Source organism: Lucilia cuprina, chromosome 2 (assembly GCF_022045245.1).
Source record: "Lucilia cuprina isolate Lc7/37 chromosome 2, ASM2204524v1, whole genome shotgun sequence".
NCBI classification, from domain to species: Eukaryota; Metazoa; Arthropoda; class Insecta; order Diptera; family Calliphoridae; genus Lucilia; species Lucilia cuprina.
Window position 1 is genome coordinate 33,563,157 of NC_060950.1, and position 27,646 is coordinate 33,590,802.

The following is a 27,646-nucleotide window of genomic DNA, read 5'->3' on the forward strand; positions in this document are numbered from 1 at the left end:
TGGAGGATTTCTGCTGTATCCTTGTTAAGTTTTAAGTTAAGAAACTTTTTTCCAAAAACAGTTTTTCTACCAAATATGAGGAGCGTAAGTAAAACACGACCGATTTATGATCTTTTATATACAAACAATATAAAATTAAAACAGTTTTCTCAAAAAAATGAACTTAACATATTACTTTAGTTGAAATTTTGGAAGCTGTCGCTTAAATATATTAAAGTTAGTAAACAATACAAAGAAGAAAACATCTAAGTCTTTTAAGTGTGTAAATTTATCAAAATCTTTTCTGCAGCTCATTAGTATTGAATACGCGTCATCCTTATTATTATTTTCTTAAAAGTCTGTCCTTTAGGATAAATGTCGTTAAGATTTTTTTAAAGTAATATTTGCCGCTACTTTTTATTAGCTGTTGGACAATATATTTTCTTTTCTATATACTTCCTTCCTTTGTAATAAAAATTATTATGACTAAGCAAATATATTTATCTCTCATTTTAGATAATGTAAATTTTAATAAAATTTTCGTAATAATATGAAATAAAATAATAAAAGAATTGCTGCCAGAAGTAAAATCATAAAAAACTTTCTGCCTTTTAACAGTAAAAATTTAGTTAAGTTATATTAAATAAATCGATATCTTTATGGAAAGTAATTTATTTAAGATACTTCTTTTCAGTTTTCTTAGCTGTATAATGTAGCTTAGTAGTACTTAAGTATTACCAAAAATAGAACGAAAAAAATCTTTTGTTCTTAACACCAATTGTTGGTAGGTTAACAATAAAAATAAACCAAACATAGCTTTACACTGAAATTGAGGGTGTGAAAAAAATTCAATTTAAAAGCAATTTCATCAAAGTGATATTGATTTTTATTTTTCGAAAAATTTACTGGTGCTGCTGTTATTGTATGTAGGAGTATTGTTACACTTTATCAATTATTATATTCAATTTGTAATGCTTTTCGTAAAAAAGATTTCATTTGCTAAAGTAAATTCTAAAAATGTTAAAAGAAAATATATATTTACTTTCAAGTGTTTTGTTTTCATTCCTTCGGATTTTAAGTAGTGCATTATGAAGTGTTATTTATTTTTAAAAATTTCAGGAATTTCAAGTGTGAAGAGAAGAAGAAATATTAGGTTTTGTTAAATGTTGTGTAAAATTTAATGTTGATATCGAAATGAAGTATTAATTGTTGTATTATAACTAATTGTTATAAAAATATTACATATACGCAAAGAAATACTTATAATATTCTGCTACGTCTAATCATTTAAGAACCATCAAATCATTTAATTTCCTCTGCGGCATTTACGCTCTCTTTTCTAACACTCCACACTATTTAAAATCTAAGTATTGAATGCGAAATGAATTGATTTAAGTAATAAGTAAAATAGTAGAAACTAGTAGTAAAATAATGGCTGAACTTGCTATTGATTGATAGATTATTTTTCTTACATTCCTGTAAATAAGTTTTGCAAAATTATTAGACGGAATCTATTTGTACGGAAAAATCCGTGATGAGAAGAGTAACTTTCATGAGGGTTTGGTATCACTTTAAAAGTTTTTAAAGACTAGTACACCGGTATGTAAACCACATATTATCATGTTAGCGATTTTTAGTGACAAATATTAATAATATGGACTCTCTATTCTACATGCGTGGATCAAATGTTAAGAATGTTTATTGCATTTAGCATATAGACTTACTGCAAAAAACGACTGGCAAAAGGAGAGTGTAAAGTTAGTTTGGAGGCCAATAAAAATAGAATACATAAGAAATTTAAAAAAGAGTTTAGTCTTCATATAGACAAACCCAAACCTAGGGCTGGAAACTATAACAATGGCAACACAGCTCGAAGATTTTTTTCAAAATTATTATTGCACGAATTACCAAATTAGACGTCGACACTATTAAAAATATTTATATAATATTGGCTGTTCTTTCCGGAAAACATAAACTCAAAATTGAGGAATTTAAAAACTTTTGTACGAAAACCGCAAAATTGTTTGTAGAAAAATATAACCGGTTTTAGATGTCAACAACTTTACATAAAATTTTAATTCACAGCAGCAAAGTTGTACAAAATTCAAAATTAAGCGTAGCAGATATGTCGGAATTAGTTCAAGAAGCTACGAAGAAACTATTAAAAAACCGAGAACAGAATTCCCGTAAATGCAGCCGAATACAAAATATGAAAGATATTTTAAATTTTTTATTAATTAATTCGGATCCCTTTATAACTGTAAAAAGAACTTTCCCTAAAAAAATCCAGAAATCTTCCAGAAGATGTATTAAATTTAGTCTTTCGCGAAAGTAATTAGGATATTTATAAATGTAATAAAAATATTTCTTAAATAAAATTTTGGAAAATTTTGTTTTGAAAATTTTTTTTCAGGGAGACCCCACTGTGCAATGTTTTAGAAATGTTTTTAATAATTTCATTAATGTACAAGACAAAAGCTAAAAATTTGTTACACACAGAAAAAAGATCGACTGGAAATCGGTTACCATGATAAATATTTAGTTAAATTAATTAAAATTCTATCGCTGTTATTAAAAATTAACTAATTTTCTATATTCAGTACTAAAAAACCATAATTATAAACGAATTGTGGTGTTAACAATTTCCATATCAGTAATTTGAACTGAATTGTATCGGTTATTAATTATTTTTGTGAATTCTGTAAAAGAAGCCGATTTTTATTTAGAATTGAAACGTCAGAACATCAAATATTAGTGGTTGCAACTGAAAAATAGTAGAGAGTAAAAAATATTGGTCACTGCAACCAATTATTAATGGAAACAATTATTTAAAATTAAATGATGATTAAAGGAACCAATTTCGATGTTCACAACCTATAAGTTGGTAATTTTAGATGACGTACATAAAAATAAATAAAACAAGTAAGAGTGTTATATTCGGCCATGCCGAATCTTATATACCCACCATCAAATCATTCATGTTTATGTAGAATTTTACTGATGTACTCACATTTTTGAGTCAGTAATAAGTCTTAAAATCATTTTCAGAAGGGGACCTTGATAGGTTCAATTATGGACCCATTCTCATTAAATTCAAGAAAATGATTTTAGTTCCTATAAAACTTTTTTATGTCGAATTTTATTGCTTTATATGGGAGATAAGGATTATAAGGATCGATCCTTATAAAAATTGATAGGGAGATTTTGGCTCGCACGAAACTTGTTTATGTAGAATTTTGTAGTAATGAGCGATGAACGGTAGTGAGTCCTTCAGGTAGTGGGAATGAAAGACATAGCACTCTCCTACCCTCAAAAAGCCCGACAAATACTCCTCAATCCGACGCCAAGGCTGGCGACAATTCGAGGAAAAAAAGGCCAAAAAGGAAAAGTCAGAAAGACATCCTCAAAGCTAGATATACCAAGGCTGTTTTCATTCTCGACAAGATTGCCAAGAATGCTGCTAATGGTACACCTCATGAACGCGATGAAGATGATCGCGTCAAATATCAAGCTGTGGTGGATGAGTACCAAAAGTTTTTGGAGACCGCACCCAGCACATCCAAAATGGCTGCTGAAACCGAAAGGTCCAAGCGAAACCGCTCACAGGTTGAGGATGGTAAATCGCCAAAAAGGAGGAAGGTAATAGAAGGCAAAACCACTCCGGGACCTGTAGCCATCACGACAACTGCCAGAAGACCATTTAACGAAGTGGTGAAGGACCACCTCCTAATGGCTCTGGTTACTGAAAAAGATGGGGCCATCAACCCTGTAGTAACAGAATGGGGTACCATTGAGTCTAAATTAACTGAGCTCGTTATGGAACACTTGCTCACTAACAAAGACGACAAGGTACCCCGTTTTGACTCCAGTGAGATTCACCGGGGATACAGGGTGATCAAATGCCTGGACGAATTCTCAAAGGGGTTCCTCAACAAATGCATCACTAAGATTAGAGATGCATGGGTAGGTTTAAGCCTTAAACTAATCCCTGCTGAGGAAATTCCAATGAGACCTCGTGCAAGAGTTTGGTTACCAAAGATGAGCGCCGAAGCACCCAAGATGTTGGAATGCCTCAAACGGCAGAATCCCAACATACACATGAATGACTGGGCTATCATCCGCACAGAACAAGGCGAAGGGCACACATGTCTAATTCTCGCCATCACAGAAGCTGGCTCCGTTGAGCTGGAGAAGGTGGGCTTTAGGCTGTTCTTTGGGGTGAGGGGCGCCAAAGTAAAGGTGTTCCGGCCGACAAAATCGGGGAGTGAAGAGACGGATGAGATGGAAGCTGCCAACTCTCTGCTCACTGGCATGAAACTCTCCGAGCCACCTATTAAACCTGACAATGGCACTAAAGATAGTGCAAATTAATCTGAAGCACTCAAAGTGTGCTTCAGACAATCTACGGGTTCTCCTAGCCGAGGAAAACCTGGACATTTGCCTGGTTCAAGAACCCTGGGTCACGGACTCAGAAGTTAAAGGGTTCCCAGCATCTACATACAACATACTATATGCAAGAAGTAATGGTAGGCCACGATCATGTCTAATTGCTAAAAAATCGATTAACATTTTTCTTTGTACACAGCTTAGCTCAGAAGACCTAACAGTCGCAAAGGTCGAGCTACCGCACAACAGAAGCTTCATGATTGCCTCAAGCTATATGGCACACGAGAAGACAGCACCACCAGACGAAGTGAGCGATCTCCTGGCCGTAATTGAGACATCTGACGACATAATCCTAGGCTGTGATGCCAATGCAAGGCATACAATCTGGGGTAGCAGCGAAACTAATGAAAGGGGTGAGTCAATCTTCAATTTCATTAATACTAACAACCTAAACATATGTAACTCTGGCAACAAACCTACTTTCATTTTTCCAAGTACGGATAATTATAATGGGTGGGAGGAAGTACTGGACATTACACTCATTAGCGACAGATCTAAAATATCAGTTGATAGGTGGAGGGTATCCAATGAAAAATCTTTTTCAGATCACAATTGGATCCTCTTCGATATTATATTACAAAACTCGACGGAAAAAATGGTCTATAGGAACCCAAGAAGAACCGATTGGTTCAAATATAAAGGGATCCTTAGACATAAGCTCAAGAAAACTCCAGTGGTTGATGATTCAATCACTGGGCTTGAAAAGATAGAAGAACACTTTAGCAAAGTCTTAGGTAAGGCTTTCGAAGTCTCCTGTCCAATCACAAAGGCAAAGAAAAGCTTCCCTCCATGGTGGAATTCGGAACTATCTAAGCTACGTAAGGAAACACGTAGGGCCTTTAACACATGCTACAACAATAAATCGTGGCAGCCATACCGCGACAAACTAAAAGTTTATAAGAAAGCTATAGCACTCGCAAAAAGAACCTCATGGAGAAGTTTCTGCGAATCTATAGATAACACAAAGGATTCTGCTAGACTTAGCAAAATTCTTGCTAAAGGCCAATCTAATCCAACCTATATTAAGAGGAAGGACGACACTTGGTCAGAATCCTCGGCAGAATCTCTTGACATCCTACTGAATACTCACTTCCCTGGCTGCAAAGATGCTGTCAAGGAAATCTTCACTGACAGTAGGACTCTAACGGGAATCAATGAAAATATCATCTCTTATGATAGAATCTCATGGGCGATTGATAGTTTTTCCCCTTTCAAATCACCAGGGCCTGATGGCATTTTGCCAAAGATGTTACAAAGTGCAAAAGAATATATCATCCCCTGGCTTCATAGAATATACACGCTCAGCCTCTCTCTCAACCATGTTCCGGTAAACTGGAGAAAGGTTAAGGTCGTTTTTATTCCCAAAGCTGGCAAAAGGAGTCATGAAAATGCGAAGGACTTTCGTCCAATTAGTCTTTCATCTTTTCAACTCAAAACGCTGGAAAGACTCATCGACTCACATATTAGGCAACGGCTAGAGAGCTCATCACGGCTTTCAACCAGTCAACATGCCTACCTTAAAGGACGATCTACTGAGACAGCTCTACATGAGGTTGTAAGAGTTATAGAAAGATCCCTCGAATTCAAACAATACACTATGGGAGCCTTCTTAGACATAGAAGGTGCCTTCAATAACGTAAATACTTCTGCAATTCAACAAGCTCTCGCTAATCTGGATGTTGAAGAATATATCAGCAACTGGTTGGTAACTATGTTGAAATCTAGAATTATTACTGCAAGTCTTGGTAACAGCGTTAAGTCCAAACGAGTTGAACGAGGCACACCTCAGGGCGGTGTAATCTCTCCACTACTTTGGCTTATCGTTGTTAATACGATTCTTAAGGAACTGGACAACAGAGGGATAAAGGTCGTTGCCTATGCGGACGACGTTGTGATACTGGTATCAGGAATGTTCCCAGACGTGATTAGCGATATTATGTCTGGTGCTCTGGTGCTACTCAGTAATTGGGCCACAGACAGTGGTCTAGGAGTAAATCCAAGTAAGACAGAACTGGTACTATTCACAACAAAGACCAAGATTCCAAGCTTCAACCTGCCACGGTTAAAAAACCGCGAAATCCCCTTATCAAACAATGCCAAATATCTAGGAACTATTCTAGACTCCAAATTATCATGGAAACTCAACATCCAGCACAGAGTCAAGAAGGCAACGGTCGCCTACTATACCTGTCGTAAGATGTTTGGAATGAAATGGGGACTTAGTCCCAACATAGTTAAATGGATGTACACAGCCATAGTACGTCCTATTCTTACATACGGATCTCTTGTATGGTGGACTTCAACTAAGAAGAAGTTTGTTGTGGATCAACTATACAAAGTTCAGAGATCAGCATGCATTGGGATAACAGGTGCCATAAGAACTAGTCCTTCAGAAGCTCTGAACACTATATTGCATATCCTACCCATAGATCTGCACATAATGACCATATCTGCTTGTAGCGCAGTAAGACTTAACTCATCCGGAAGTTGGATATCAAGAACATATGGACACGCTAAGATTTTAAGCTTGCTACCTCCAATCTTGAACCAACCATCCGACTATATTACCCCACACACGGACTTTGATAGAGTCTTCAAAGTCAGAGTTCCTTCCAGGAGCGAGTGGTGTAGAGGTAATCTACCGAGCGAATATACCACCAGAATCTTTACAGATGGTTCTAAAATGAACTGCGGCGTTGGTTTGTCTGGTGTCTTTTGTGAAGAAGCTGGGGTAAGTATATCCCATCGTCTTCCCAACAACTGTAGTGTCTTTCAGGCTGAAATTTTTGCGATAATGTCAGCCTGTAGGGTGTTACATGACCTCAATATTCGCGGCAACATAGGAATCTTTGTCGATAGTCAAGCGGCACTTCTCTCACTAAACTCTTATACTACTACTTCCTTATTAGTCAGACAATGCAAGAAGGATCTGTCAATGCTGGGTCGGCTGTCTGACATTACCCTTGTTTGGGTCCCTGCGCATAGGGACTACTACGGTAATGAACAGGCAGATGAGCTTGCAAGAACGGGATCTGCTCTTGATATCTCCGACGCCGTTCCAGTAGCAACTCCGTTAAGTTATATCAAGAGCAATATCCTCAGATTCTTTCTTCAAAAAGCTGAAAACAGATGGAATAACCTAGACACATGTAAAGGGGCCAAGTTATTGTGGCCCTCCTTCAATGAGAAACGCACAAGACACCTTATAAATCGAAGTAGGCGGGACATATCGAGGCTGATAGCAGTAATAACAGGACACTGGGTAATAGGCAGACAGAGCGATAAAGTCATTTTCTGAAGGGGACTTTATATGGGGGTAGGGTCAATTATTGACCGATCCTTATAAAATTCTACGAAAAGATTTATGTCCCCATAAAACATGTTAGCGACGAATTATACCGCTATTGATGCTTTTGTTAGTAAGTTGTGGGCGATAATGTCATTTTCTAAGGGGGGCCTTATATGGGGGCTAGGCGAAATCGTGGACCGATATTGCCCAGTTTCAATACCAAACGAACTGAGTCAACTATAAGTAACTGTGCAAAATTTCAGCTCGCTAGCTACTTTTTGGACTCTATCGTGTTTTCAACAGACAGACAGACGGACAGACGGACAGACGGACGGACATGGCTAGATCGTCTTAGAATCTAATAAGGACCCAGAATATATATACTTTTATGGGTCTTAGACGAATACTTCAATTTGTTACAAACGGAATGACAAAAACAATATACCCCCCATCTTTTTTGATGGTGGGTATAATAAAATGAATTTATATTTAATAAAAAGAAAAATTACATTTGAGGATATATAAATACAGAAAATCGGATATAAAAGGTAATGTTAAATATGTTTTATATCTCCTAATCTATTTTGTGTTATTTTCTATTAGTTTTCTTAATTTTATAGCTGCGAAAAGGTAGTACTCTTTTGGACATGTTAGACAGGATGAAGAACAAAATCCCCGGCACATAAACATCAAATTTTCATCAATCATCAAATACTTAATATATATACGTTTTGTAAGTTTATACAGATTCATATTTTATTGTAAATATTTTAAATAAAATAAAATATATTTTAAAAATACACATAATCCACAAATTGGGTTTTAATTAATAATAATTTCAGTTGTAAATACCAATAATTTCAATCCTGATTACCGAATAATACTCAAAAATAGTTGTGTACTCCATATATTCAATAAAAGTAACCGAATTTTACATTAATTACAATCGAATAAAGGTATAGTTGTGAGAACCGACTAAATTCGATTGGAAACAAATTCGGTTATCACAACGAATCTGTTTTCTCTGTGTATTTATATAGAAAAACAATTTTAATTTCGGATCGTTTAAAGTAAACAAACATTTACTTTATGCTTTTATATGAAAATATAAATATTATTTGTAATAAAATATTTTTTTATATTTTTTTTGTCAATTTTTAACTACTGCCAGCAACTGTTTTAAATGATATGTGTACTTATATTTGTACCATTCACAATTTGGTATGAACATATTTATTTTTATGTTAAACAAAATATTTATTTTCTATAGTAAAAAAAGAATTCAAATGTATAAATTTTTTAATATATGCAAATGTTACAAATATAGAAATTTGTATAAACTCCACTTCATGGGAATGATATAGATATGTATATGAGATTGGCATTCCATTTGTAATTTGCTTATAATAATATTTCTTCGTTATTCTGAATCATTATTGAAGTTATGTTTTCAAGAAATTTCCTATTGAAAATCAGAAAAATAAGTTCACAGTTTTGATGGTTTTTAATATCTTTTTGAAATGGACTTTATGTAAGAGTTTGGATGTGGACCGATCGATACAAAATTTGTCAGAATGATTTAGGTTCTTATAAAGCATGAATAATCTACTATTCAATAGTACTAGCCTAGAGAAAAAAATTCCGAATTCAAAACTCTCCATTCATTCCAAAAATTGCATCAACCTCTATCTCTATAAATAATTTTCTGTTGCAAAACAAGTTTCCTTACTAATTTGGACTAAACACCAATGAGTAATAATATTTAAAATCGGCCTAATTTTGGCAACTATGCGCTATCTCTTACACAAAAAATAATTGGATGATATTTAAATAACTCTATTTGATGTTAAACTCACCTTATTGTGTACCCAATAATGCGTTTATTATAGCTGTGTAGGATGTCACCGTACGTACTTATACTTAATATTGAATTAACGTATTAATAAAGCTAATACGTACGTTTTGCTATTTGTAAATAATGCATTACAAATCGAAAATGTTGGGTGCTAAAAATATAAAAATGTAATTAAATTAAATACATTGTAAGAAATTTTAATTTTTGTTATTAATTTTAAAATAAAAAATGCAAAAATATATAAAATATATAAACATGAAACCTGATCTTATAGTCTTGAAACGCATATATCGTTAGTATTAAATTGTTTAAGACAAACAACGTTTTTGTGTTTTTATACACCACTTTAGTGGGGAGGGTATATTGGGTTTGTGCTGATGTTTGTAACATACAAAAATATTCGTCCTATATATTGAAAATGGTTAAAATCGGTCCATTATTTCGACTAGCCCCCAATAGGACCTTTTGGCTTATAATTAACTTAAATGATCTATTATGTTAACAAAAGTCGACAAAACTTAGTTTTATAGAACTTTAAATGACACTACCGATTTTTGTAATGATCGGGCTTCATTTGACCCTATCCCCCATACAAACTCCCCTTCAGGAAATGACTTAAAGGTCAAAATTCACTTACAAACACTAATAACACTTTTAAATTCTACATAAATAATATTGAAGAAGACTTAACTCCCCCTACCAACATTTTTAAGGATAGGGCCATATTTTTCCCTACTCCCCTTTGGGCCCTCTTAAAAAAAATCTCTTTTTTTACCAAAAAAAAAAAGTAAAAATATTCCGAAATAAAGTAAAAGAAAACAAACCAAATGCTTTATTTTTTTAAATAATCCCCATTTTTAACATACATACTGACTGGTGTAGGGTATCATATGGTCGGCTACGCCCGACTATACATTCATACTTGTTAGTACATAAATTGCATTTAACTTATCCTTTAAAATAATTATCATTAATTAACAACTATATAAATAATTTGTTATAATATATTTAAATTTAAAAAAATAAACTTAACGAAAGTAATGATTCACTAAGAGTTAAAGTAACAATTTTACATCAGTATTGTTATTTTAAATAATGTTTATTACAAATCGCTGAACATAGAATAATGTTTTATACATATTTAGTTTATAACAAAAGTTTACATTGTACTAGTATATTTAACAATGTACTTAAGTAATATATAAACTCAACTTTTTATTGGATCACCTTAGAAAATAGATTTACTTTCAAATGGATAAATGTACATAAATATATTTTTATAGCTATCATTTTGGAATGATTAAAAAATTTCATTAAATTTTTTAATTATCACCAACTTACAAACAAACATTAATATTGTTGTGAAGCCTGAAAGACGGTTATTTTTGGGGGCATGTTTATTGTTCAAGCAATACAAATTGTTACAGATTTATGGGTATTGGTATAGAAAATTCAATTACTCGTAAATTGAAAATATTTTTTAGAGTTGGTGCACAACTATATTAAATTTGTTGCACTACTATGAAATCAAAATTATTTTGTAATATGTCGAAAATATTTGGCTGTTATTTTTTTTTTTTTTGTTGTATGGACCAGACTCCGGCAGATTTGTGAATAATGAACTTGAGTTAAAAATATCCTCTTTTAAGGTTAATTAGTTTATTTAGGAACATTGTAATAATTCTTATACCCACCATCAAAAAAGATGGGGGGTATATTGTTTTTGTCATTCCGTTTGTAACACATTGAAATATTCGTCTAAGACCCATAAAAGTATATATATTCTGGGTCCTTTTTAGATTCTAAGACGATCTAGCCATGTCCGTCCGTCTGTCTGTCTGTTGAAAACACGATAGAGTCCAAACGGAAGTAGCTAGAGAGCTGAAATTTTGCACAGATACTTATAATTGATGTAGTTTGTTTGGTATTGAAAATGGGCAATATCGGTCCACGATTTCGCCTAGCCCCCATATAAGGCCCCCTTTAGAAAATGGCATTATCGCCAATAACTGACTAACAAAAGCATCAATAGCGCTGTAATTCGGCACAAACATGTTTTATGGGGACATAAATCTTTTCATAGAATTTCATAAGGATCGGTCCATAATTGACCCTACCCCCCATACAAAGTACCCTTCAGAAAATGACTTTATCGTTCACAACTGACTAACAGAAGCATCAATAGCGGTGTAATTTGGCATAAACATGTTTTATAGGGACATAAATCTTTTCAAAGAATTTTATATGGATCGGTCCATAATTGACCCTACCCACCATATAAAGTCCCCTTCAGAAAATGACTTTATTGCCAATAACTGGCTAAGAGAAGCATCAATAGCAGACATGTTTTATAGGAACATAAATCTTCTCGTAGAATTTCATAAGGATCGGTCCATAATTGACCCTACCCCCCATACAAAGAACCCTTCAGAAAATGACTTTATCGCTCACAACTCACTAACAGAAGCATCAATAGCGGTGTAATTCGGCACAAACAAGTTTTATGGTGACATAAATCTCTTCGTAGAATCTTATAAGGATCGGTCCATAACTGACCCTACCCCCCATATAAAGTCCCCTTCAGAAAATGACTTTATCGCCCATAACTGGCTAAGAGAAGCATCAATAGCAGTGAAATTCGGCACAAACATGTTTTATAGGGACATAAATCTTTTCGTAGAATTTTATAAGGATCGGTTCAAAATTGACCCTACCCCCCATATAAAGTCCCCTTCAGAAAATGACTTTGTCGCTCATAACTGGCTAAGAGAAGCATCAATAGCGGTGAAATTCGGCACAAACATGTCTTATGGTCTCATAAATCTCTTTGTAGAATTTTATAAGGATAATTGACCCTATCCATAATTGACCATATCCCACCTATAAGGTCCCTTTCAGAAAACGACTTTTATGCTCATATCTACCTTAAGACATATAAAAGTTTTATGGGAACTAAAATCATTTTCTTAAATTTTATGAGGATGAGTCCATTATTATCTAACCCCCTAATAAGGTGCCCTTTAGACAACGAATTCAACGCTCATTACTACAAAATTCTACATACACAAGTTTCGTGCGAGCCAAAATCTCCCTATCAAATTTTATAAGGATCGATCCTTATTGAAAGTAAGAATATCGGTTCACGTTTTCTCCTATCCCTATTATAATGCCCCCTTCAGAAAATAACTTTATCTCTAAGAGATGTATCAATAGCGGTGAAATTCAACACAAACATGTTTAATGAGAACTTAAATTTATGCTCATATCTGCTCATAACATATATATAAAGCAATAAAATTCGACATAAAAAGTTTTATAGAAAATAAAATCATTTTCATAAATTTAATGAAAAAGGATTTATAATAGACCTTACCAAGGTCCCCTTCTGAAAATGACTTTAGGACTTATTACTGACCCAAAAATGTGAGTACATCATTAAAATTCTACATAAACATGAATGATTTCATGGTGGGTATATAAGATTCGGCATGGCCGAATATAACACTCTTACTTGTATTAATTTGTAATGATCCATGACATGGCGAATCCCTCGTATCAACTTCAATTTTCATTTTAATACCCTCCACCACCATCAGTGGTGTTCTTCATTTTCTCAAATTGTTTGTTATTGAAACTAACAGAGTTATGGAACAAAATTAAAAAAAAATCCGAAAAAATAACTCTTTACACATTCTAATATAATTTTCATTAAAAATATGAAATATAATGTCATTAAAATCAGCAAACAATAGATAATAAATGTTAACTTGATTCCCATGTATACAAAATTAGTATCAGATGAAGGGTATTTAAGATTCGACTCAGCCGAATATATCACTCTTACATGTTTTTGTTTTCACTCAAAATTATACCAAAATTATTCCAAATTATAGAAAATTGGGCAAAGCTAACTTAAATATGTATATTTGTAATAATATAACAATAAAGAACAAAAAACTTTGTTATAGCCACTCAAAAAAGACAAGAATAAAATAATAATTTGTATACAAATACTTAGATAAGTATGTATACAATATCACTTATACCCGTCTGATGTCCTTCAAGTTGTTTACTTTAAGTACATTTCCTGTTTTTAGACTATTTTCTCATACTTTATCTGTTATTATTGTTATTTTTGTTTTCTTACAGTTATTTTTTTTCCTGTTTTAACGATTCTTTTATTATATTTATGTAAATAGCCATTGAAAACATTTTAACAAATTTTGTTTTTCTTAAATTTAAAAAAAAAACTTTTTATAAATATTTTTTACGCTGTTGGTTTTGTCGCCGGCAGTAGATGGTGTTGTTTTGTTTTTGAGCCTCATTGAAAAATATGCCAATTGTCACTTTCAATATTCTGTGTGAAACAAATATCTAGATTTTTTTTCCTCCACATTATACGCACGTTTCTATGTTTATTTTGTTTGTTATTTTATTTTTTTGGAATTTTTGTTGATATTGTGCCAATTGTGAAAGTATTTTACATGGCATTTTTTAGTTAATTTATTGCGAAAACGTTGACATTGTTTTATATATTTGATGACACCTTTACAAAAAAAAAAAAAATGGAATGTTTGGGCGGTTTGTATTTCAAATTGATTTGAAATAGATTTAAACTACTATTTTGCAGATTATACAAATATTAAAGGGATTAACATTTTATTGTGGTTAAAACTATGTACGTATACAAACTACAACAGGATTTATTTTATCAAAATTTATTATGTGTATTAGCTTTTATTTCAGCATTTTTATATCAAAATCTGTTCTTTTGAAACCACAAATCGTATGAATTATATACCAAAATTGTTTGGTAATATTATTATACTCTCCACCACTATCAGTGGTGATAGAGGGTATATATAAGTTTGTCATTCCGCTTGTATCACTGAGAAATATTCATCTAAGACCCAACAAAGTATATACATATATTATTGATCCTTACGAAATTCTGAGTCGATCTAGATGTGTCAGTCAGTCTGTATAAAACACGCTCACGTTAAAATGCAATGGAACTCTATAAAATTCAATCAAAATATTCATTATCCTAAGCAGTTTGGTATTGAAAATCACTAAGATCAGTTAAACAGTTTTAGAATTATGAGTAAAAACTTAAAACAACCTCGAAAAATGGCGATTTTTCACATATTTATTTATACTTTTTACAAAAACTACTGCAGATAAATTGATGAATTTTGAAAAATTAGAAAAATCGGTTCACAATTTCATATACCTCTCATACAAATGTACATATTCCCGAAAAATGTGTTTATTGTTAATAACTTCCTTTATAAATTAAAGTTCTATGTACCTCCAAAAAGCACTTAAACGCACATAACTTATTACCTGATTAAGATAATTACACAAAATTCGCAAGAAATATTATCTCTGTATACAGAAACAATACTGTAAAATATTTTTTTCGATTGACCACAATTGGTCTAAGCTCCCACTCACCTCCCGCAAATCACTCAAACGCCTATAACTCATTACCTGATTAAAATATTTATACAAAATTTGCAACAAATATTACTATAATATTATTAATTTTTTCCGATCGATCCAGAAAAATCACTTAAACACCCATAACTCTTTACCTAATTTAACACACAAAATTTTTTCCGATCGGTTTACAATTGATCATAGCTCCCATATATGGTTCGTTCCAGAAAATCAATTAAACGCCAAAGTCATTCAGAATCCTTATCAAAGTGCAACATTAATGTTATGTTCTTTTGTTAGAAGTTATTAGGAAGTGAAATTGTTGAATTATAGAATACAACTAATTTTACTCAAATAATATTAACATAGTTAAATAAATTAAACGCACTAATCAATTAACTCCAAAATAATATTCGTTTAATTAAGAACAAATATACCTTAAATTAATTAAAAAATATTCTTTAAGCTTCTTTGTACGTCAATAAACATCACATCAGAGTTAAAAAATTTACTTAGTGCTACTTTTGAAGTAATGATAAATGTTATTCTTTTGGAAGTACTTCGTTTTATTTTTGCTGGGAACCTTTATATTTGTGGTCAAAAACCTAAGATCTGATTCACAAAGAAATATTTTTGGTGTATATTTTTCACATTTTTGGTGCATATTTTCTCATATTATAAGCGCATATTTTTAATTTTTTAGTGCATGAAAATCCTTGCCATACTTTTGTTCATACAAAACATCTTTACATCGAATATCACTTCCCAACACTTTCCGCATGAAAATCGGTAGGAAGATTTACGTTACAATATACAATTTCATAACTGTCCACGTATTTCTAAGTCAGCAAAGATCGTTAGAGTAATTTTCTTATAGACCGATCCTCAATACATTTGGTAGAGAGGTTTTAGCTCGTATAAAAAATATGTATATCGAATTTCATCGTTTTTGTGTGTTCTGTATTTTTAAGCCAGTAATGATCGTTTAAGTATTTTTTTTTTCAATTATAGACCGATCATCTTAAAATTAGGTAGGAAAATTTTGGATCATATGAAACTTATGTGTATTAAATTTTTTCAATATACTCATATTATCAAGCCAGTAATGAGAGTTAAAGTAATTTTCTGAAGGGGACCTTATTTCGTTATTGATATTTTGGCATATTTCGGTATTAGTATTTTAGCGGTAACGGTAGATGAGCTGAAAAGGTATTGTAGCGATAACGGTTGCCAACCTTGCAAGTCAGTGTATAATAATGTTGTTAATAAAGTTAAAACAAGTAAGAAATTACAGTTGCACGAGGCCGACCATATAACACCCTACACCTGTTACAAAAATAAAATGTGTTTTATTTTTCATAATTAAGCATTTAAGTTGAATTTTACTTGCCACAGATATACTTAAGCCATTTATTGTTGAAAAAAATTGTCGACATTTAAGCCAAACTTTGAAGGGGGCTTTTTATAGGGGCTGTAATTATGAAGCTCATGAGGGTCATCAAGGCTAGTATGGAACTTGGTTTTGCAGCTTTTTGTCGAGTTACGAGTATATTAAACATAACTATGAACTTAAAAGACTTATTTGGCGGGTTCAGTTGTATGGGGGCTAGGTGAAATAATGGACCGATATTAACAATTTTCGATAGACTTCGTCTACGATACCATAGAAGATCATGTGCGAAATTGCGACCTGTAGTTTGATTATAAGGTTTACAAGCCCTATTCGGGGGTTCAGTTTTATAGGGCTAGGTGCAGTAATAGACCGATCTTAATAATTATCAATAGACTTTTTCCCTGAGATAATAAAAAATTTTGTACCAAATTTTATTGAATTATCTTCAAAATTGCGACATGTAGTTTGATTACAAAGTTTACATGGACGGGTGGACAGACATAGCTAAATCGACTCAGAAAATGATTCTGATATACTTAAAGGTGAGTATAAGACCAATATTATACCTTCCCCACTAAAGTATAAAGGGTATAAATATATCGAAAAGAAAAAATGTCGAATTTCAAAACACTGTTTCGGTAAAATTACAACAGTTTTTTAATGTAATAATTAAATTAATTACATAAATTAATTCTATATAAATATTTCTCATTGAAATCTCTCAAATCCCGATATTGTCGTAAATATATAGAAAAAATATATACAAAAAATTTAAAAACTTTTAATATTAATTTTGTCATTTCATTCTTCATAGCAAAAATTTATGCCAGGACACAAATTTGCAACTACTATATAGAAGCCACTCTACTGTACATATCTTTCACTACATTTGTATTTAACTTTTTTCACTTTAATTCTCAGAAAATTTTCCTATTCACATACGACATACAGTTTGCATCTTTTGTTAAATGAAATGTAATTAAAAGCATGACAGTAATTGCATTTCAACCATTTAACAGTCACTTACTTGCATTATTGAATTTTACTCTACTGAAAACGGTTAAATCAATTGCATTATTTCTGTTCTTAAGTACATATAAAGGTTGCCAGCCAACAATTATTGTGTAATGGCAAAAGTTAATTCGTAACAATGGTTGCAATAATTTTGAGTATTGCTGCCAAGTTTATATACATATTTAATTATTTTAAAGGTATATTTCTTGTTACTTATTAGGTGCTAAAACTTTAGCCATGTCTGTCCGACAGTCTGTTGTAATCGGAGAGTTCTAACAAGTCTTATTAGAGCTGAAATCTCCCTGTTAGTTTTTTTGAGCCTATGTATTATATGAAGTCCCAATTCGAGTTTTACTCTATCGTCCATTTCTCTAAGGATCTGGTCAATACCATAGGCCAACAAATGTTTAACCCAGAGTTTAAAGTATATTTTCTACAGGACTGATAAGTACCAAATTCGTATCTGGCATCAATATTTATCTAGATATGCACATATGTGAAATTTGTAATGAATGAAGTTATTTTAAGACATATACCCAATAATTGCAATTTTCTTTAGCCTTTTATTACTCGCAATATATAAGTTAAAAGTAATTGTTAATTTAAATTTATATCATGTGCATAAACTAGTTAATTAATGACAATACAATTATGAAATACCTAGAACTTTATTACTGTAGTTAACAACGATTTTTCTTGGAATATAAAACCTAAATATATTTCTTTATATAGTATGTGAATTATAGTATTACATCTGGTCCAACGAATTTGTAATAACTTTAACTTTTTAATAAGCCTTTTGAACTTTTTCGTTCTTCAAAAGGTATTTATTTATCTGTTATATTTTACCTCGAAACATTAAATTATGTATAAATGTTAACTTATAAAGGCGATATTACAATATTGAACATGGAAACATGAAATTAGATCCTGATAGAATACATAATAGTTTTTTTTTTGAAATTTTTATACCCACCATCAAAAAATAGGAGGTATATTTGAAGCACTTCATTTTACGATTAATAGATTTTAATTTTTTTGTAAAAAAATTCCTTCCGACTGTTTTTAATCACATCATAGTGAAGGGTATATTAGATTGACAAAAAGATGACATAAGATTTTACTTTGAAATATAACTAATTCACTTTGTCTATACACAACTAAAATTTTTTGAAATATATAAATTTTTAAAGTTAGTAAACATATGACAGATTAAGTAATTGCCCAGCAGTTCGACAAAGAGCCAATGCATCCGAAAAAACAGTGATTTTCATTTACGTCTAACCATCTGGTTGCCCCTATTACGCCATTTTAAACGAGGGTGTCACTTTAGTGTCCCCTGTTTTAAGCGACAGAGATACACTTAAACAGCTAACTTAAAGTTATTAATGTCTCTTCGAAATTTATGGTGTGACGATTGACATCCTCGTAAGACAAGCACATATTAAAATAGCCAGTCACCTGGAAAATCGATTGCTAGTGTTACCCCAAATCAAGCACGGATCCACGAGGGAAAGGGAAATTCATCCCCTGCTAAACTGAAAGTTGTTCATACAAAATAAAAGGAAAAAGTAAAGTAAGTAAAATAACAATAATTAAATCCCCCGCCCCAGAAACTTCTGAGCTGGATTATCGCCTGCCCTAAATGGTAGGTTAAATAGGAAGTTCGAGACTGTCCCACCGAAATGCTGGGTACATATACATGCATGCATACATACTTATGTACTTATTTGCTCATCTTTCTACAAAATGGTTTATTTTTTTGATATTTTAACTGTTTTAATTTTAAACACATTTGAAGCATGTATAATTTACAAGTATAAAATATAAAAATATATGAAATATTAAAACAAATGTCATTGCAACTTTTTATATGAATGCTTGGGAAAAAATAGTGGACAAAACATAAAACTATTTATTATAAGATTTAAAGGCTTCTCAGAAACTTTATGTATGTGTATGTATCTTGTACAATATAATACATTTTTAGAGGAATAAATCATGAATCTGCTTTTATATCCAACTATTCTTTATGCAGATTTTATTGAATCGATCGCTAAACACTATTACACACATACAGAAACAAAATTGGTTTTATGTTTGAGTAAAATAACCATCCTATTTGGGCAGATCGGTCCAAAACCTGGCTTATATATAATATTTTACTAAAAGGAAAAAACAACTGAGTAATATATACATATTTATACCCTACACCACTTTAGTGGGGAGGGTATATTGGGTTTTGTGCTGATGTTTGTAACATACAAAAATATTCGTCCTATACCCACCTTAAAGTATACTAATCGGCTTAGAATCATCTTCTGAGTCGATTAAGCTATGTCCGTCCGTGTGGCTAGCCGGTTGGCTGGATGCCTATGTAAACCTTGTGCGCAAAGTACAGGCCGCAATTTTCAAGATAATTGCTTTGACTAGCACCCATACTCTCCAAGTAGGGCCTTTGGGCTTATAATTAATTTAAATGATTTATTATGTCAACAAAAGTCGAGAAAACTTAGTTTCATAGAACTTTAAATGACACTACCTATTTTTGTAATGATCGGGCTTCATTTCACCCTAGCCCCCATACAAACTCCCCTTCAGAAAATGACTTAAATGTCAAAATTCACTTACAAACACTAATAAAAGTGTCATTCTACATAAATAATATAAAAGTAGACTTAACTCCCCCTACCAACATTCATAAGGATAGGACAATATTTTGCCCTACAAATATTTTCCTACAGGTTTTCAAAATCCCTGTTAAAGGTCCTTAATCTTTAAAGGACATACGTTTTCAAAAGATGGAATTTAAAACTTATATAAAAAAATTGTCTTAAAGTTAATATAACAAGAAGCTCATCATTATATAATACTTATACATATACATAAATATTAAAAAATACATATAAATATTTTAAATATTTCTGTGTCGTTTAAATTTTGAAGTCCGTTAATAAGGACATACGAGAATTAAATATAGAATTGATATAAATGGACTCTAATTTAACATGAGTATTTTGTACTTTTCTATGTGTGAAAGCTTTTTTTGTTACAGGGTGTTATTTGCGAAGAGATTTAACCCATGTGTTTGTTGATTATGCTTGATTTCTTCTTTAATCTTTTTTATTCCTTTCCAATGTTTTTATCAATATTGGTTTAGTATTTAACGTGTTTGTATAAAGAAAAAATTTTCGTGTACGTGACCATATCATCAAATGCTTCTCTATTTGAATGTTTTTATTTTCGTCGCATATTATTTCTATGTACACAGCAGGATAACAATAAGTTATTTAGTATAATGCTACAAAGAAGTCCTTTTCTGGGAAGGAGTATAATAAGATGATAGATAAACCTTTAGGAAAAATCATGTTTGAATTACATTCCTTTTCCTTAAATAGTGGTCGACAATTCTTTTGTTTTGATTATGTGGCAAGCTTTCGTTTAAAATTAACATAATGTTCAAATATGTATATATTTGTACATTGTACATACTTTAATATCGTCACCTGAAATGCAAAAGGGCGTAACAATACTTTTAAAAAATTTACAGAAACTAAAAAAAACTAAAACTATTGTTGCTATAAAAAATGATTTTTTTACAATATTTATATCCAAACATTAATGAACCCGTTGGAAAATGACTATACCGCCATACGTTGCTATTATGTTGCTTTTTTCGACTTGCAGAAATGACTAATATATTGTTACTCTCTTTTGAATTTTGTGTCAATAAAATTGGAAATTTTGACAGAGAGTTTTAAAAATTTGCAACAACATGTATTTTGATGTAAAAGACAATTTTCAATCCAAAAGTCGATTTTTGGTTTTTACGCCTTTTTGCATTTTGCATATACATACGTAAAGTTAACAAGAAAATTTTTGCCACACGAACAAATTTGTACTAGATACATTAATAACCTTTAAAATGGACAACAAAATTTAATCCATATTATTTTGACCAACACTGTATTAAGGTGAACATATTCAAACAAATATAGTTGTGAAGCCATAAGTAAAACCTATATAAAACAAATAACTATAAAGAATATTTACACATGTGCTATATGTACAAGACTTCAATAATATGCAAAAATATTCGATGTGAGGTAAATGTGTACAAATGTTTTAGTATTTAATGGTATGTTAGAATAATTGCATTGGAGTATTAACTGTTTGTTTTTTAGATATTTAACAATGTAGTTGTAAGCAATTGAATATGAATTAAATTTAGATGATGAACACATACGCACTATAAATATATACCTATGTTAGTGTAGTTCAACCTAACCCATGAAATATTCATCTAAGGCCCAACAAAGTATATATATTCTAGTTCCTTGTGATCCAAAATTTTTCATAGCCCCCATAAAAAGGTACATATTTCCAGAAATTAGTTTATCGTTATCAGTATAAATATAAAACTTAGTACACGTAAATGTAAAACAAAAAGAAATTATAATACCAAAGAAAATTTGTATCGGTCTACAATTGCTCATAGCTTCCATATAAGGTCCACTTCCGAAAATCACTTAAACGCACATATTTCATTGAATTATTAATTTATCTGAATAAAATTCGACTTCTATATATTTTTTATGTTTATATTAATAATTCTCCAAATTTACCATTATTAGTCATAGCTTCCATATAAGGTCATATTCCGAAAATCACTTAAACGCACATTTCTCATTGGTAAATTAAGTTATTCGGATTAAATTCGACACAAAAACATTTTTTCCGGATAGGGTTAGTTGATCATAGATTATGCACATTAAGCGAAATTTTTTCTATTCTGTCGATCATTGATTACAACTCCCATATAAGGTCCATTTCCGAAAAATACTTAAACACAAAATATAAATCAAAGTTTTCCAGATAAAATCTGTGTGTATTTTTGAAAATCAACTTTCATTTCTAAGCATCTTTGGTTCTAGAACTTTGTGCATATATAGTTATTACCTGAGTTTCGTAATAAAATTACATATTTTCTATATTGAACTTTTATTCGCGATGAATAATTTGGATTTTTTCAGTGTGGTTTGCCTTATATTATAAATTTTGGTAGGTGTTTTATGTGACCTAGGTGAATATAGCTATTTGGCAATGCAACAGATATTATACGCCGACGTTTCGAAATGTCGATCCGAATAATATCGATTAATTTAATCTGATATATGATAAATTTTGAATTTCTAAAAATCTCACTTACTAAAAAAGAAAAATCACTTCAAATTTCTGTTAAAAATATTGTCGATTTAAAAAATTTTTTGAGGTAATCGCATAATCTTAAGCCTAGACAGGTCAATTGAAACCAAAAAAATAATTTTTATTGGTTGCTTCCTAGTGATACCGCTAGGCTATTAAAGGTTACATAATAATAATTCGATAAAATTCGACATGAGTAAGTTCTGTGTTCATTATAAATATTTAAGTCTGAAAAATGCTCAACAGGAATACGTTTGCAAATGCACAAAGCATTCTCCTAATTGTTCTGGCATATGCATGACCTTTCCATAATAAGTCATGGAATCCGTACGAGGTCCACAACCGAAAATCAATATAAATCTGGACCTAATCAAAATTAGTTCTTCACATGCATAAATGTTAGTAACCTCATTACGAACACATAACACTAGATAGTTAAATGGATTTTAATAATAAGTTAGAGTGCTATATTCGGCTGAACCAAATCTTAAATACCATCCAATACTTTTCTAATTGTTCAAATATTTGTAGAAATAAGATTTCTTATGACTTTAATAGAAAAATCCGAAGATTTATTGAACATTACAAACGCCATTTTCTTTATATTTTTATAGCGCTTAGCGACCTAGTATGAAAGCTATGACCAAATATGGCCCGATAGTAAAACAATGTTATAGTGTACTTTTTGTATATAAGAGTAATATTTTTGCTAAATGTATGGATATAAATATTTGGTAATGAGATATGTACGTTTAAGTGATATGTACGATTTAGTGATTTTCGGGAGGAGACCTTGTATCGGAGCTATGTCCAATTATAAATCGATCCGAAAAAAAATTTCACAGTAATATTTTTTTATGTGAGAGCAATACATGTGCCAAATTTTATATGAATATCTTAATTTGGTAATAAATTATGTGCGTTGAAGTGATTTTTTGGGAGGGGACATTGTATGGGAGCTGTGTCCAATTATGCACCGATCCAGAAATTTTTTTTCTGAATGAATTTTATTGGCATAAAATTTTATTTTGTAAAATTTTGTGAAGATGTCGACATTGTGACGGAAGGTATCAACAAAAAACCTATTTTCCATAAATATGTACATTTGTGTGGGAGGTATATGAGGTATATTCTGGACCGACTCTGGCAATTTTTTGGCAGAGATTAAGTAGAAACATATGTATGGTGATTTTCAGGGAGGTGTCTTGAATAGTTTTCGAGAAAATTACATCCGAATGTGTAAAAAGTTCTTATTTCTTTCGAGGTTGTTTTAAATTTGTATTCACAACTTTTCCCGGTGTGAACCGATTTTGCTCATTTTCAATACTAAACTGCTTAGGATAATAGTGAATACATTCGGTGAATTTGGCCTCTTTTGTTTAGTTTAAACGCGAGCGTGATTTAGACAGACAGACGGACAAAGCCAAATTGACTCAGAATTTGATAAAGACCCAGAATATATATACTTTTTTTGGTCTCAGATGAATATTTCTTGGTGTTGCACACTGAATGACAAACTTATATATATCCTCTATCACCACTGATGGTGGTGGAGGGTATAAAAGAAGCTTACTGGTGGAGGGACCCATATATGTATACGCCATAAGAATACTGATATATACTTTAAAAACAAACAAAAATCAATTTGTATAATACATTTACTGCCTAATTCATAAACAATTATAAAAGGTTTATAAAATAAATTCTCATACAAAATTTGTACTATAAACCTTTAATAAATATTTATTTATAAGAACATTAAAATATAATTTTCTATATTTATATATCGAGATTCTATATTCGAAAAGTGGCAAGTCAATTTTGTGTTCTGCCAAAAACTAAAATTTAATGAAATGTCACTTTTTGAATATAGATTCATTTAATATTATTTGGGTACTGAATAAAAATATCTGCTTGCAAAACTAATAAAATCTTTTTTACATTTGCTGAAATATAAAAATAATGTTGAATTTAAAATTGCAATATCATTAAAACTTATGGTAAAAATTTATTGAACAGAATATAATGAAAAGAAGAACACAAACCACAAGCCAAATAACAAATATAATTTTATGTGCTTGTGAAAATGTTCTATAATAATTGTTAGATTTTTTATTATGTTAATATTGATATGCTATGATGTTCATATTCAAAATACATTTTGCAACAATTTAAATTTTATTTAATTTTATAGCAAATGGTGTAGGATTAAAACTTAAATAATATTAAAATTTACAGAAATTTTTAAAAGATATTTAATATGTTACTAATATTTGATTTTTAAATCATTGATAAAAAGTAAATTTAAATAAGAAAATTATAGGCTTTTAATAAAACTCTTAAGTACTTATTTCAAATCTGCCGAAGATGCATACATTAATAAAATATTCTCAACATATCTTAAAAATAATCAGTTTTGATTCAAATTAATATATTTACCTCAGACATGTGATAACCTCCAAGACATGTTTTTACGAAGGTATTTCACAATAATTTAACAACATGTTGACACGTTTTCAATTATAACAAATATGTCTGACAGATGTTTTGTTTGCTTTTTCTTTATAATTAAAATGGAAAAAATATAACTACAATTGAAAATAAAATGCGCAATAAATTAAGAGATTGTTTAGGGAAAACGAACCACACTATTGTACAATTATAATTAGATAAGCATTAAATTCCATTAGCTTTAAAAACTCAGAGGGATTAAGAAAAATATTCTTAAGAGAAAAGGTATTGTCGACAGATGATAAAAAATTTTGTTTTAATGTTCTCTTCTTCTAAAAAAGGTAAAAATACAGATTTTTATAAAAATATGTTAAATACTGTATTTTATATTAATTTGTTATTGGAAATCAATATTCTCAAAATAACTTTGTGCTATGAAGGAAGGTATTTATATATATTTATATATATTTATGTATATTTATGTATAAACGTAAGGGTTTTTACTGAAGATTATGCCCTAATACACTTGTGTAAAATATAATCCTTCTATGTCGATTTAAACGCCATTTATATGACCAAAGGTTTATCTACCAAATATAAATTTTTTTGTAAATCTTCATAAAATACAACTAGGATGATTTTGAGTGTGGTACAAAAATGAAATTTTGCTGAAAAGCTTTATCGGAATAATGTATATATAACAGTCCTCTAATCCTCTAGCACCTTTTGTAGAACGAAAAATTACTAAAAAGACCCTTTCCACACGCAGGGTGAAAATGTTAGGACAACTATTCTATGTTTGTTGTAACAATATTTTGTTGTCATAACCAAACAATTGTTATTTTTATTGGTCTTCATCAATATATTAGTTACTGAAAACATTTATATGTTTATGACAATTATAAATTTGAGAATGATTCTCTGAAAAATTATTATTTTTACAACGAATAAATAATGATAATTGTGTAAACATATTATATTATTAAGAACCATTTAAACTATCAAATAACCATTAAATGGTAGGATTTTACACGTTTATCCATATAATGTTTAAGATATAAGTAAAATACGTTTACTATTAAAAATATTTTGGTATCGCCATTTTTATATCAGATGAATGGTTTAACGAAATTTGGTACAGATATTACTTTTGTAAACAGAAATGTTACAGTAATTTTTGCGATCGGTCTATATTAAGTCAAAGCTTCCATATATAGGTCCCCTCCCGCAAATCACTTCAACGCATATAACTTATTACGTAAATCAGATATTTATACAAAATTTGGTACATATAAGTATTACTTTTGTATAAAGAAATGTTATGGCTCCTATACAGTGTCCCCAACCGAAAATCACTTAAACGCCCTAACTCTAGGTAATGAGTAAAGATATTTATACAAACTTTCACACAAATATTACTATTTTAGTATTGTTATTCCGGATAGGCCTACAATTGGTTGTAGCTCTTATACAAGGTGCCTATAGGGTGTATACACGAAAATTTGTAAAACGCACTTAACGCATTAATTAACTATAATATTTATTTCAAATTCACCACAAATATTAACTAAATATTAACTTTGTATACAGAAAATGTTCGGTTCACAATTGGTCATAGCTCCCAAACAAGCTCTCCTCCCGAAAATCACTTAAACGCACATTACTTATTTAAGATATTACTTATTTAAGATATTTAAGATACATACAAAAATGTTACCGTAAAAGTTTTCTGATTGGCCGCAAGGTCCACACATTAAAATCACTAAAACGCACATAACTTCTTACCTAATTAAGATATTTATACAAAATAAGGTGAAAATATTACTTATTTACACGGAAATGCAACTGTAAAATTTGTTCCTATTGGTCCACAATTAGACATAGCTCACGTACAAGGTTCTCTTCTGAAAAACAATTAAACGCATATAATTCATATCGAAATTATGATATGCATACTAAATTTGTCCCAAAGATTATTTTTATATACAGAAAGGACAAGTAAGAAGTTATAGTCGGACGAGGCCGACCATATAATACCCTACACCTGTATACGAATAAAATGTGATTTAGTTTTCATAATAAAGCATTAAAATTGAATCGTGCCTTAGATATGCTTAAGCCAGTTATTGTTTAATATAACTGTAATATTAAGTAAAATTTTGATGGGGGCTTTTTATAAAGGCTAGGGTCAAATGAGGCCCTATAATCATAAAGTTTATAAGGGTCATCAAGGCTAGTATAAAACTTGGTTCTGCAGCTTTTTGTCGATGTTAACCATTTTCAACAGGCTTCGTCTTTGGTACCATAGGAGGTCGTGTGAAAAATTTCATTTAATTATCTTCAAAATAGCGAACTGTAGTTTGATTAAAAGGTTTATAAGCCCCATTCGGGGGTTCAGTTGTATGGGACCTACGTGGAATAATGGACCGATGATAATTATTTTCAATAGGCTTCGTCTACGATACAATAAAAGATACTGTGCCAAATTTCATTGAATTATACTGAGCCGATTGGTATATTTTAAGGTGGATATAGGACCCATATTATTATGCACATCAGTACAACCCCAACA

At 30.9% G+C, this 27,646-nt stretch overlaps 2 protein-coding genes across 4 annotated transcripts in view; one reads left to right on the forward strand and one right to left on the reverse strand.

Moving 5' to 3' along the window:
• LOC111691225 overlaps positions 1–27,646 on the reverse strand; it is a 519,435-nt gene that overhangs the window by 200,365 nt on the left and 291,424 nt on the right. For 2 of the 3 annotated variants that reach the window (XM_046956730.1, XM_046956727.1), the window contains exon 2: positions 9,571–9,720. The gene's annotated coding sequence lies outside the window, so the exon portion shown is untranslated. The remainder of the gene's footprint in view (positions 1–9,570; positions 9,721–27,646) is intronic. The other variant, XM_046956729.1, reaches the window with a different exon arrangement.
• On the forward strand, positions 3,241–7,089 carry LOC124421472. Its single transcript, XM_046956732.1, has 2 exons — positions 3,241–4,505; positions 4,565–7,089. Exon 1 carries the CDS (start codon positions 3,544–3,546, stop codon positions 4,348–4,350), a length of 807 nt encoding a protein of 268 aa, XP_046812688.1. The 5' UTR covers positions 3,241–3,543; the 3' UTR covers positions 4,351–4,505; positions 4,565–7,089.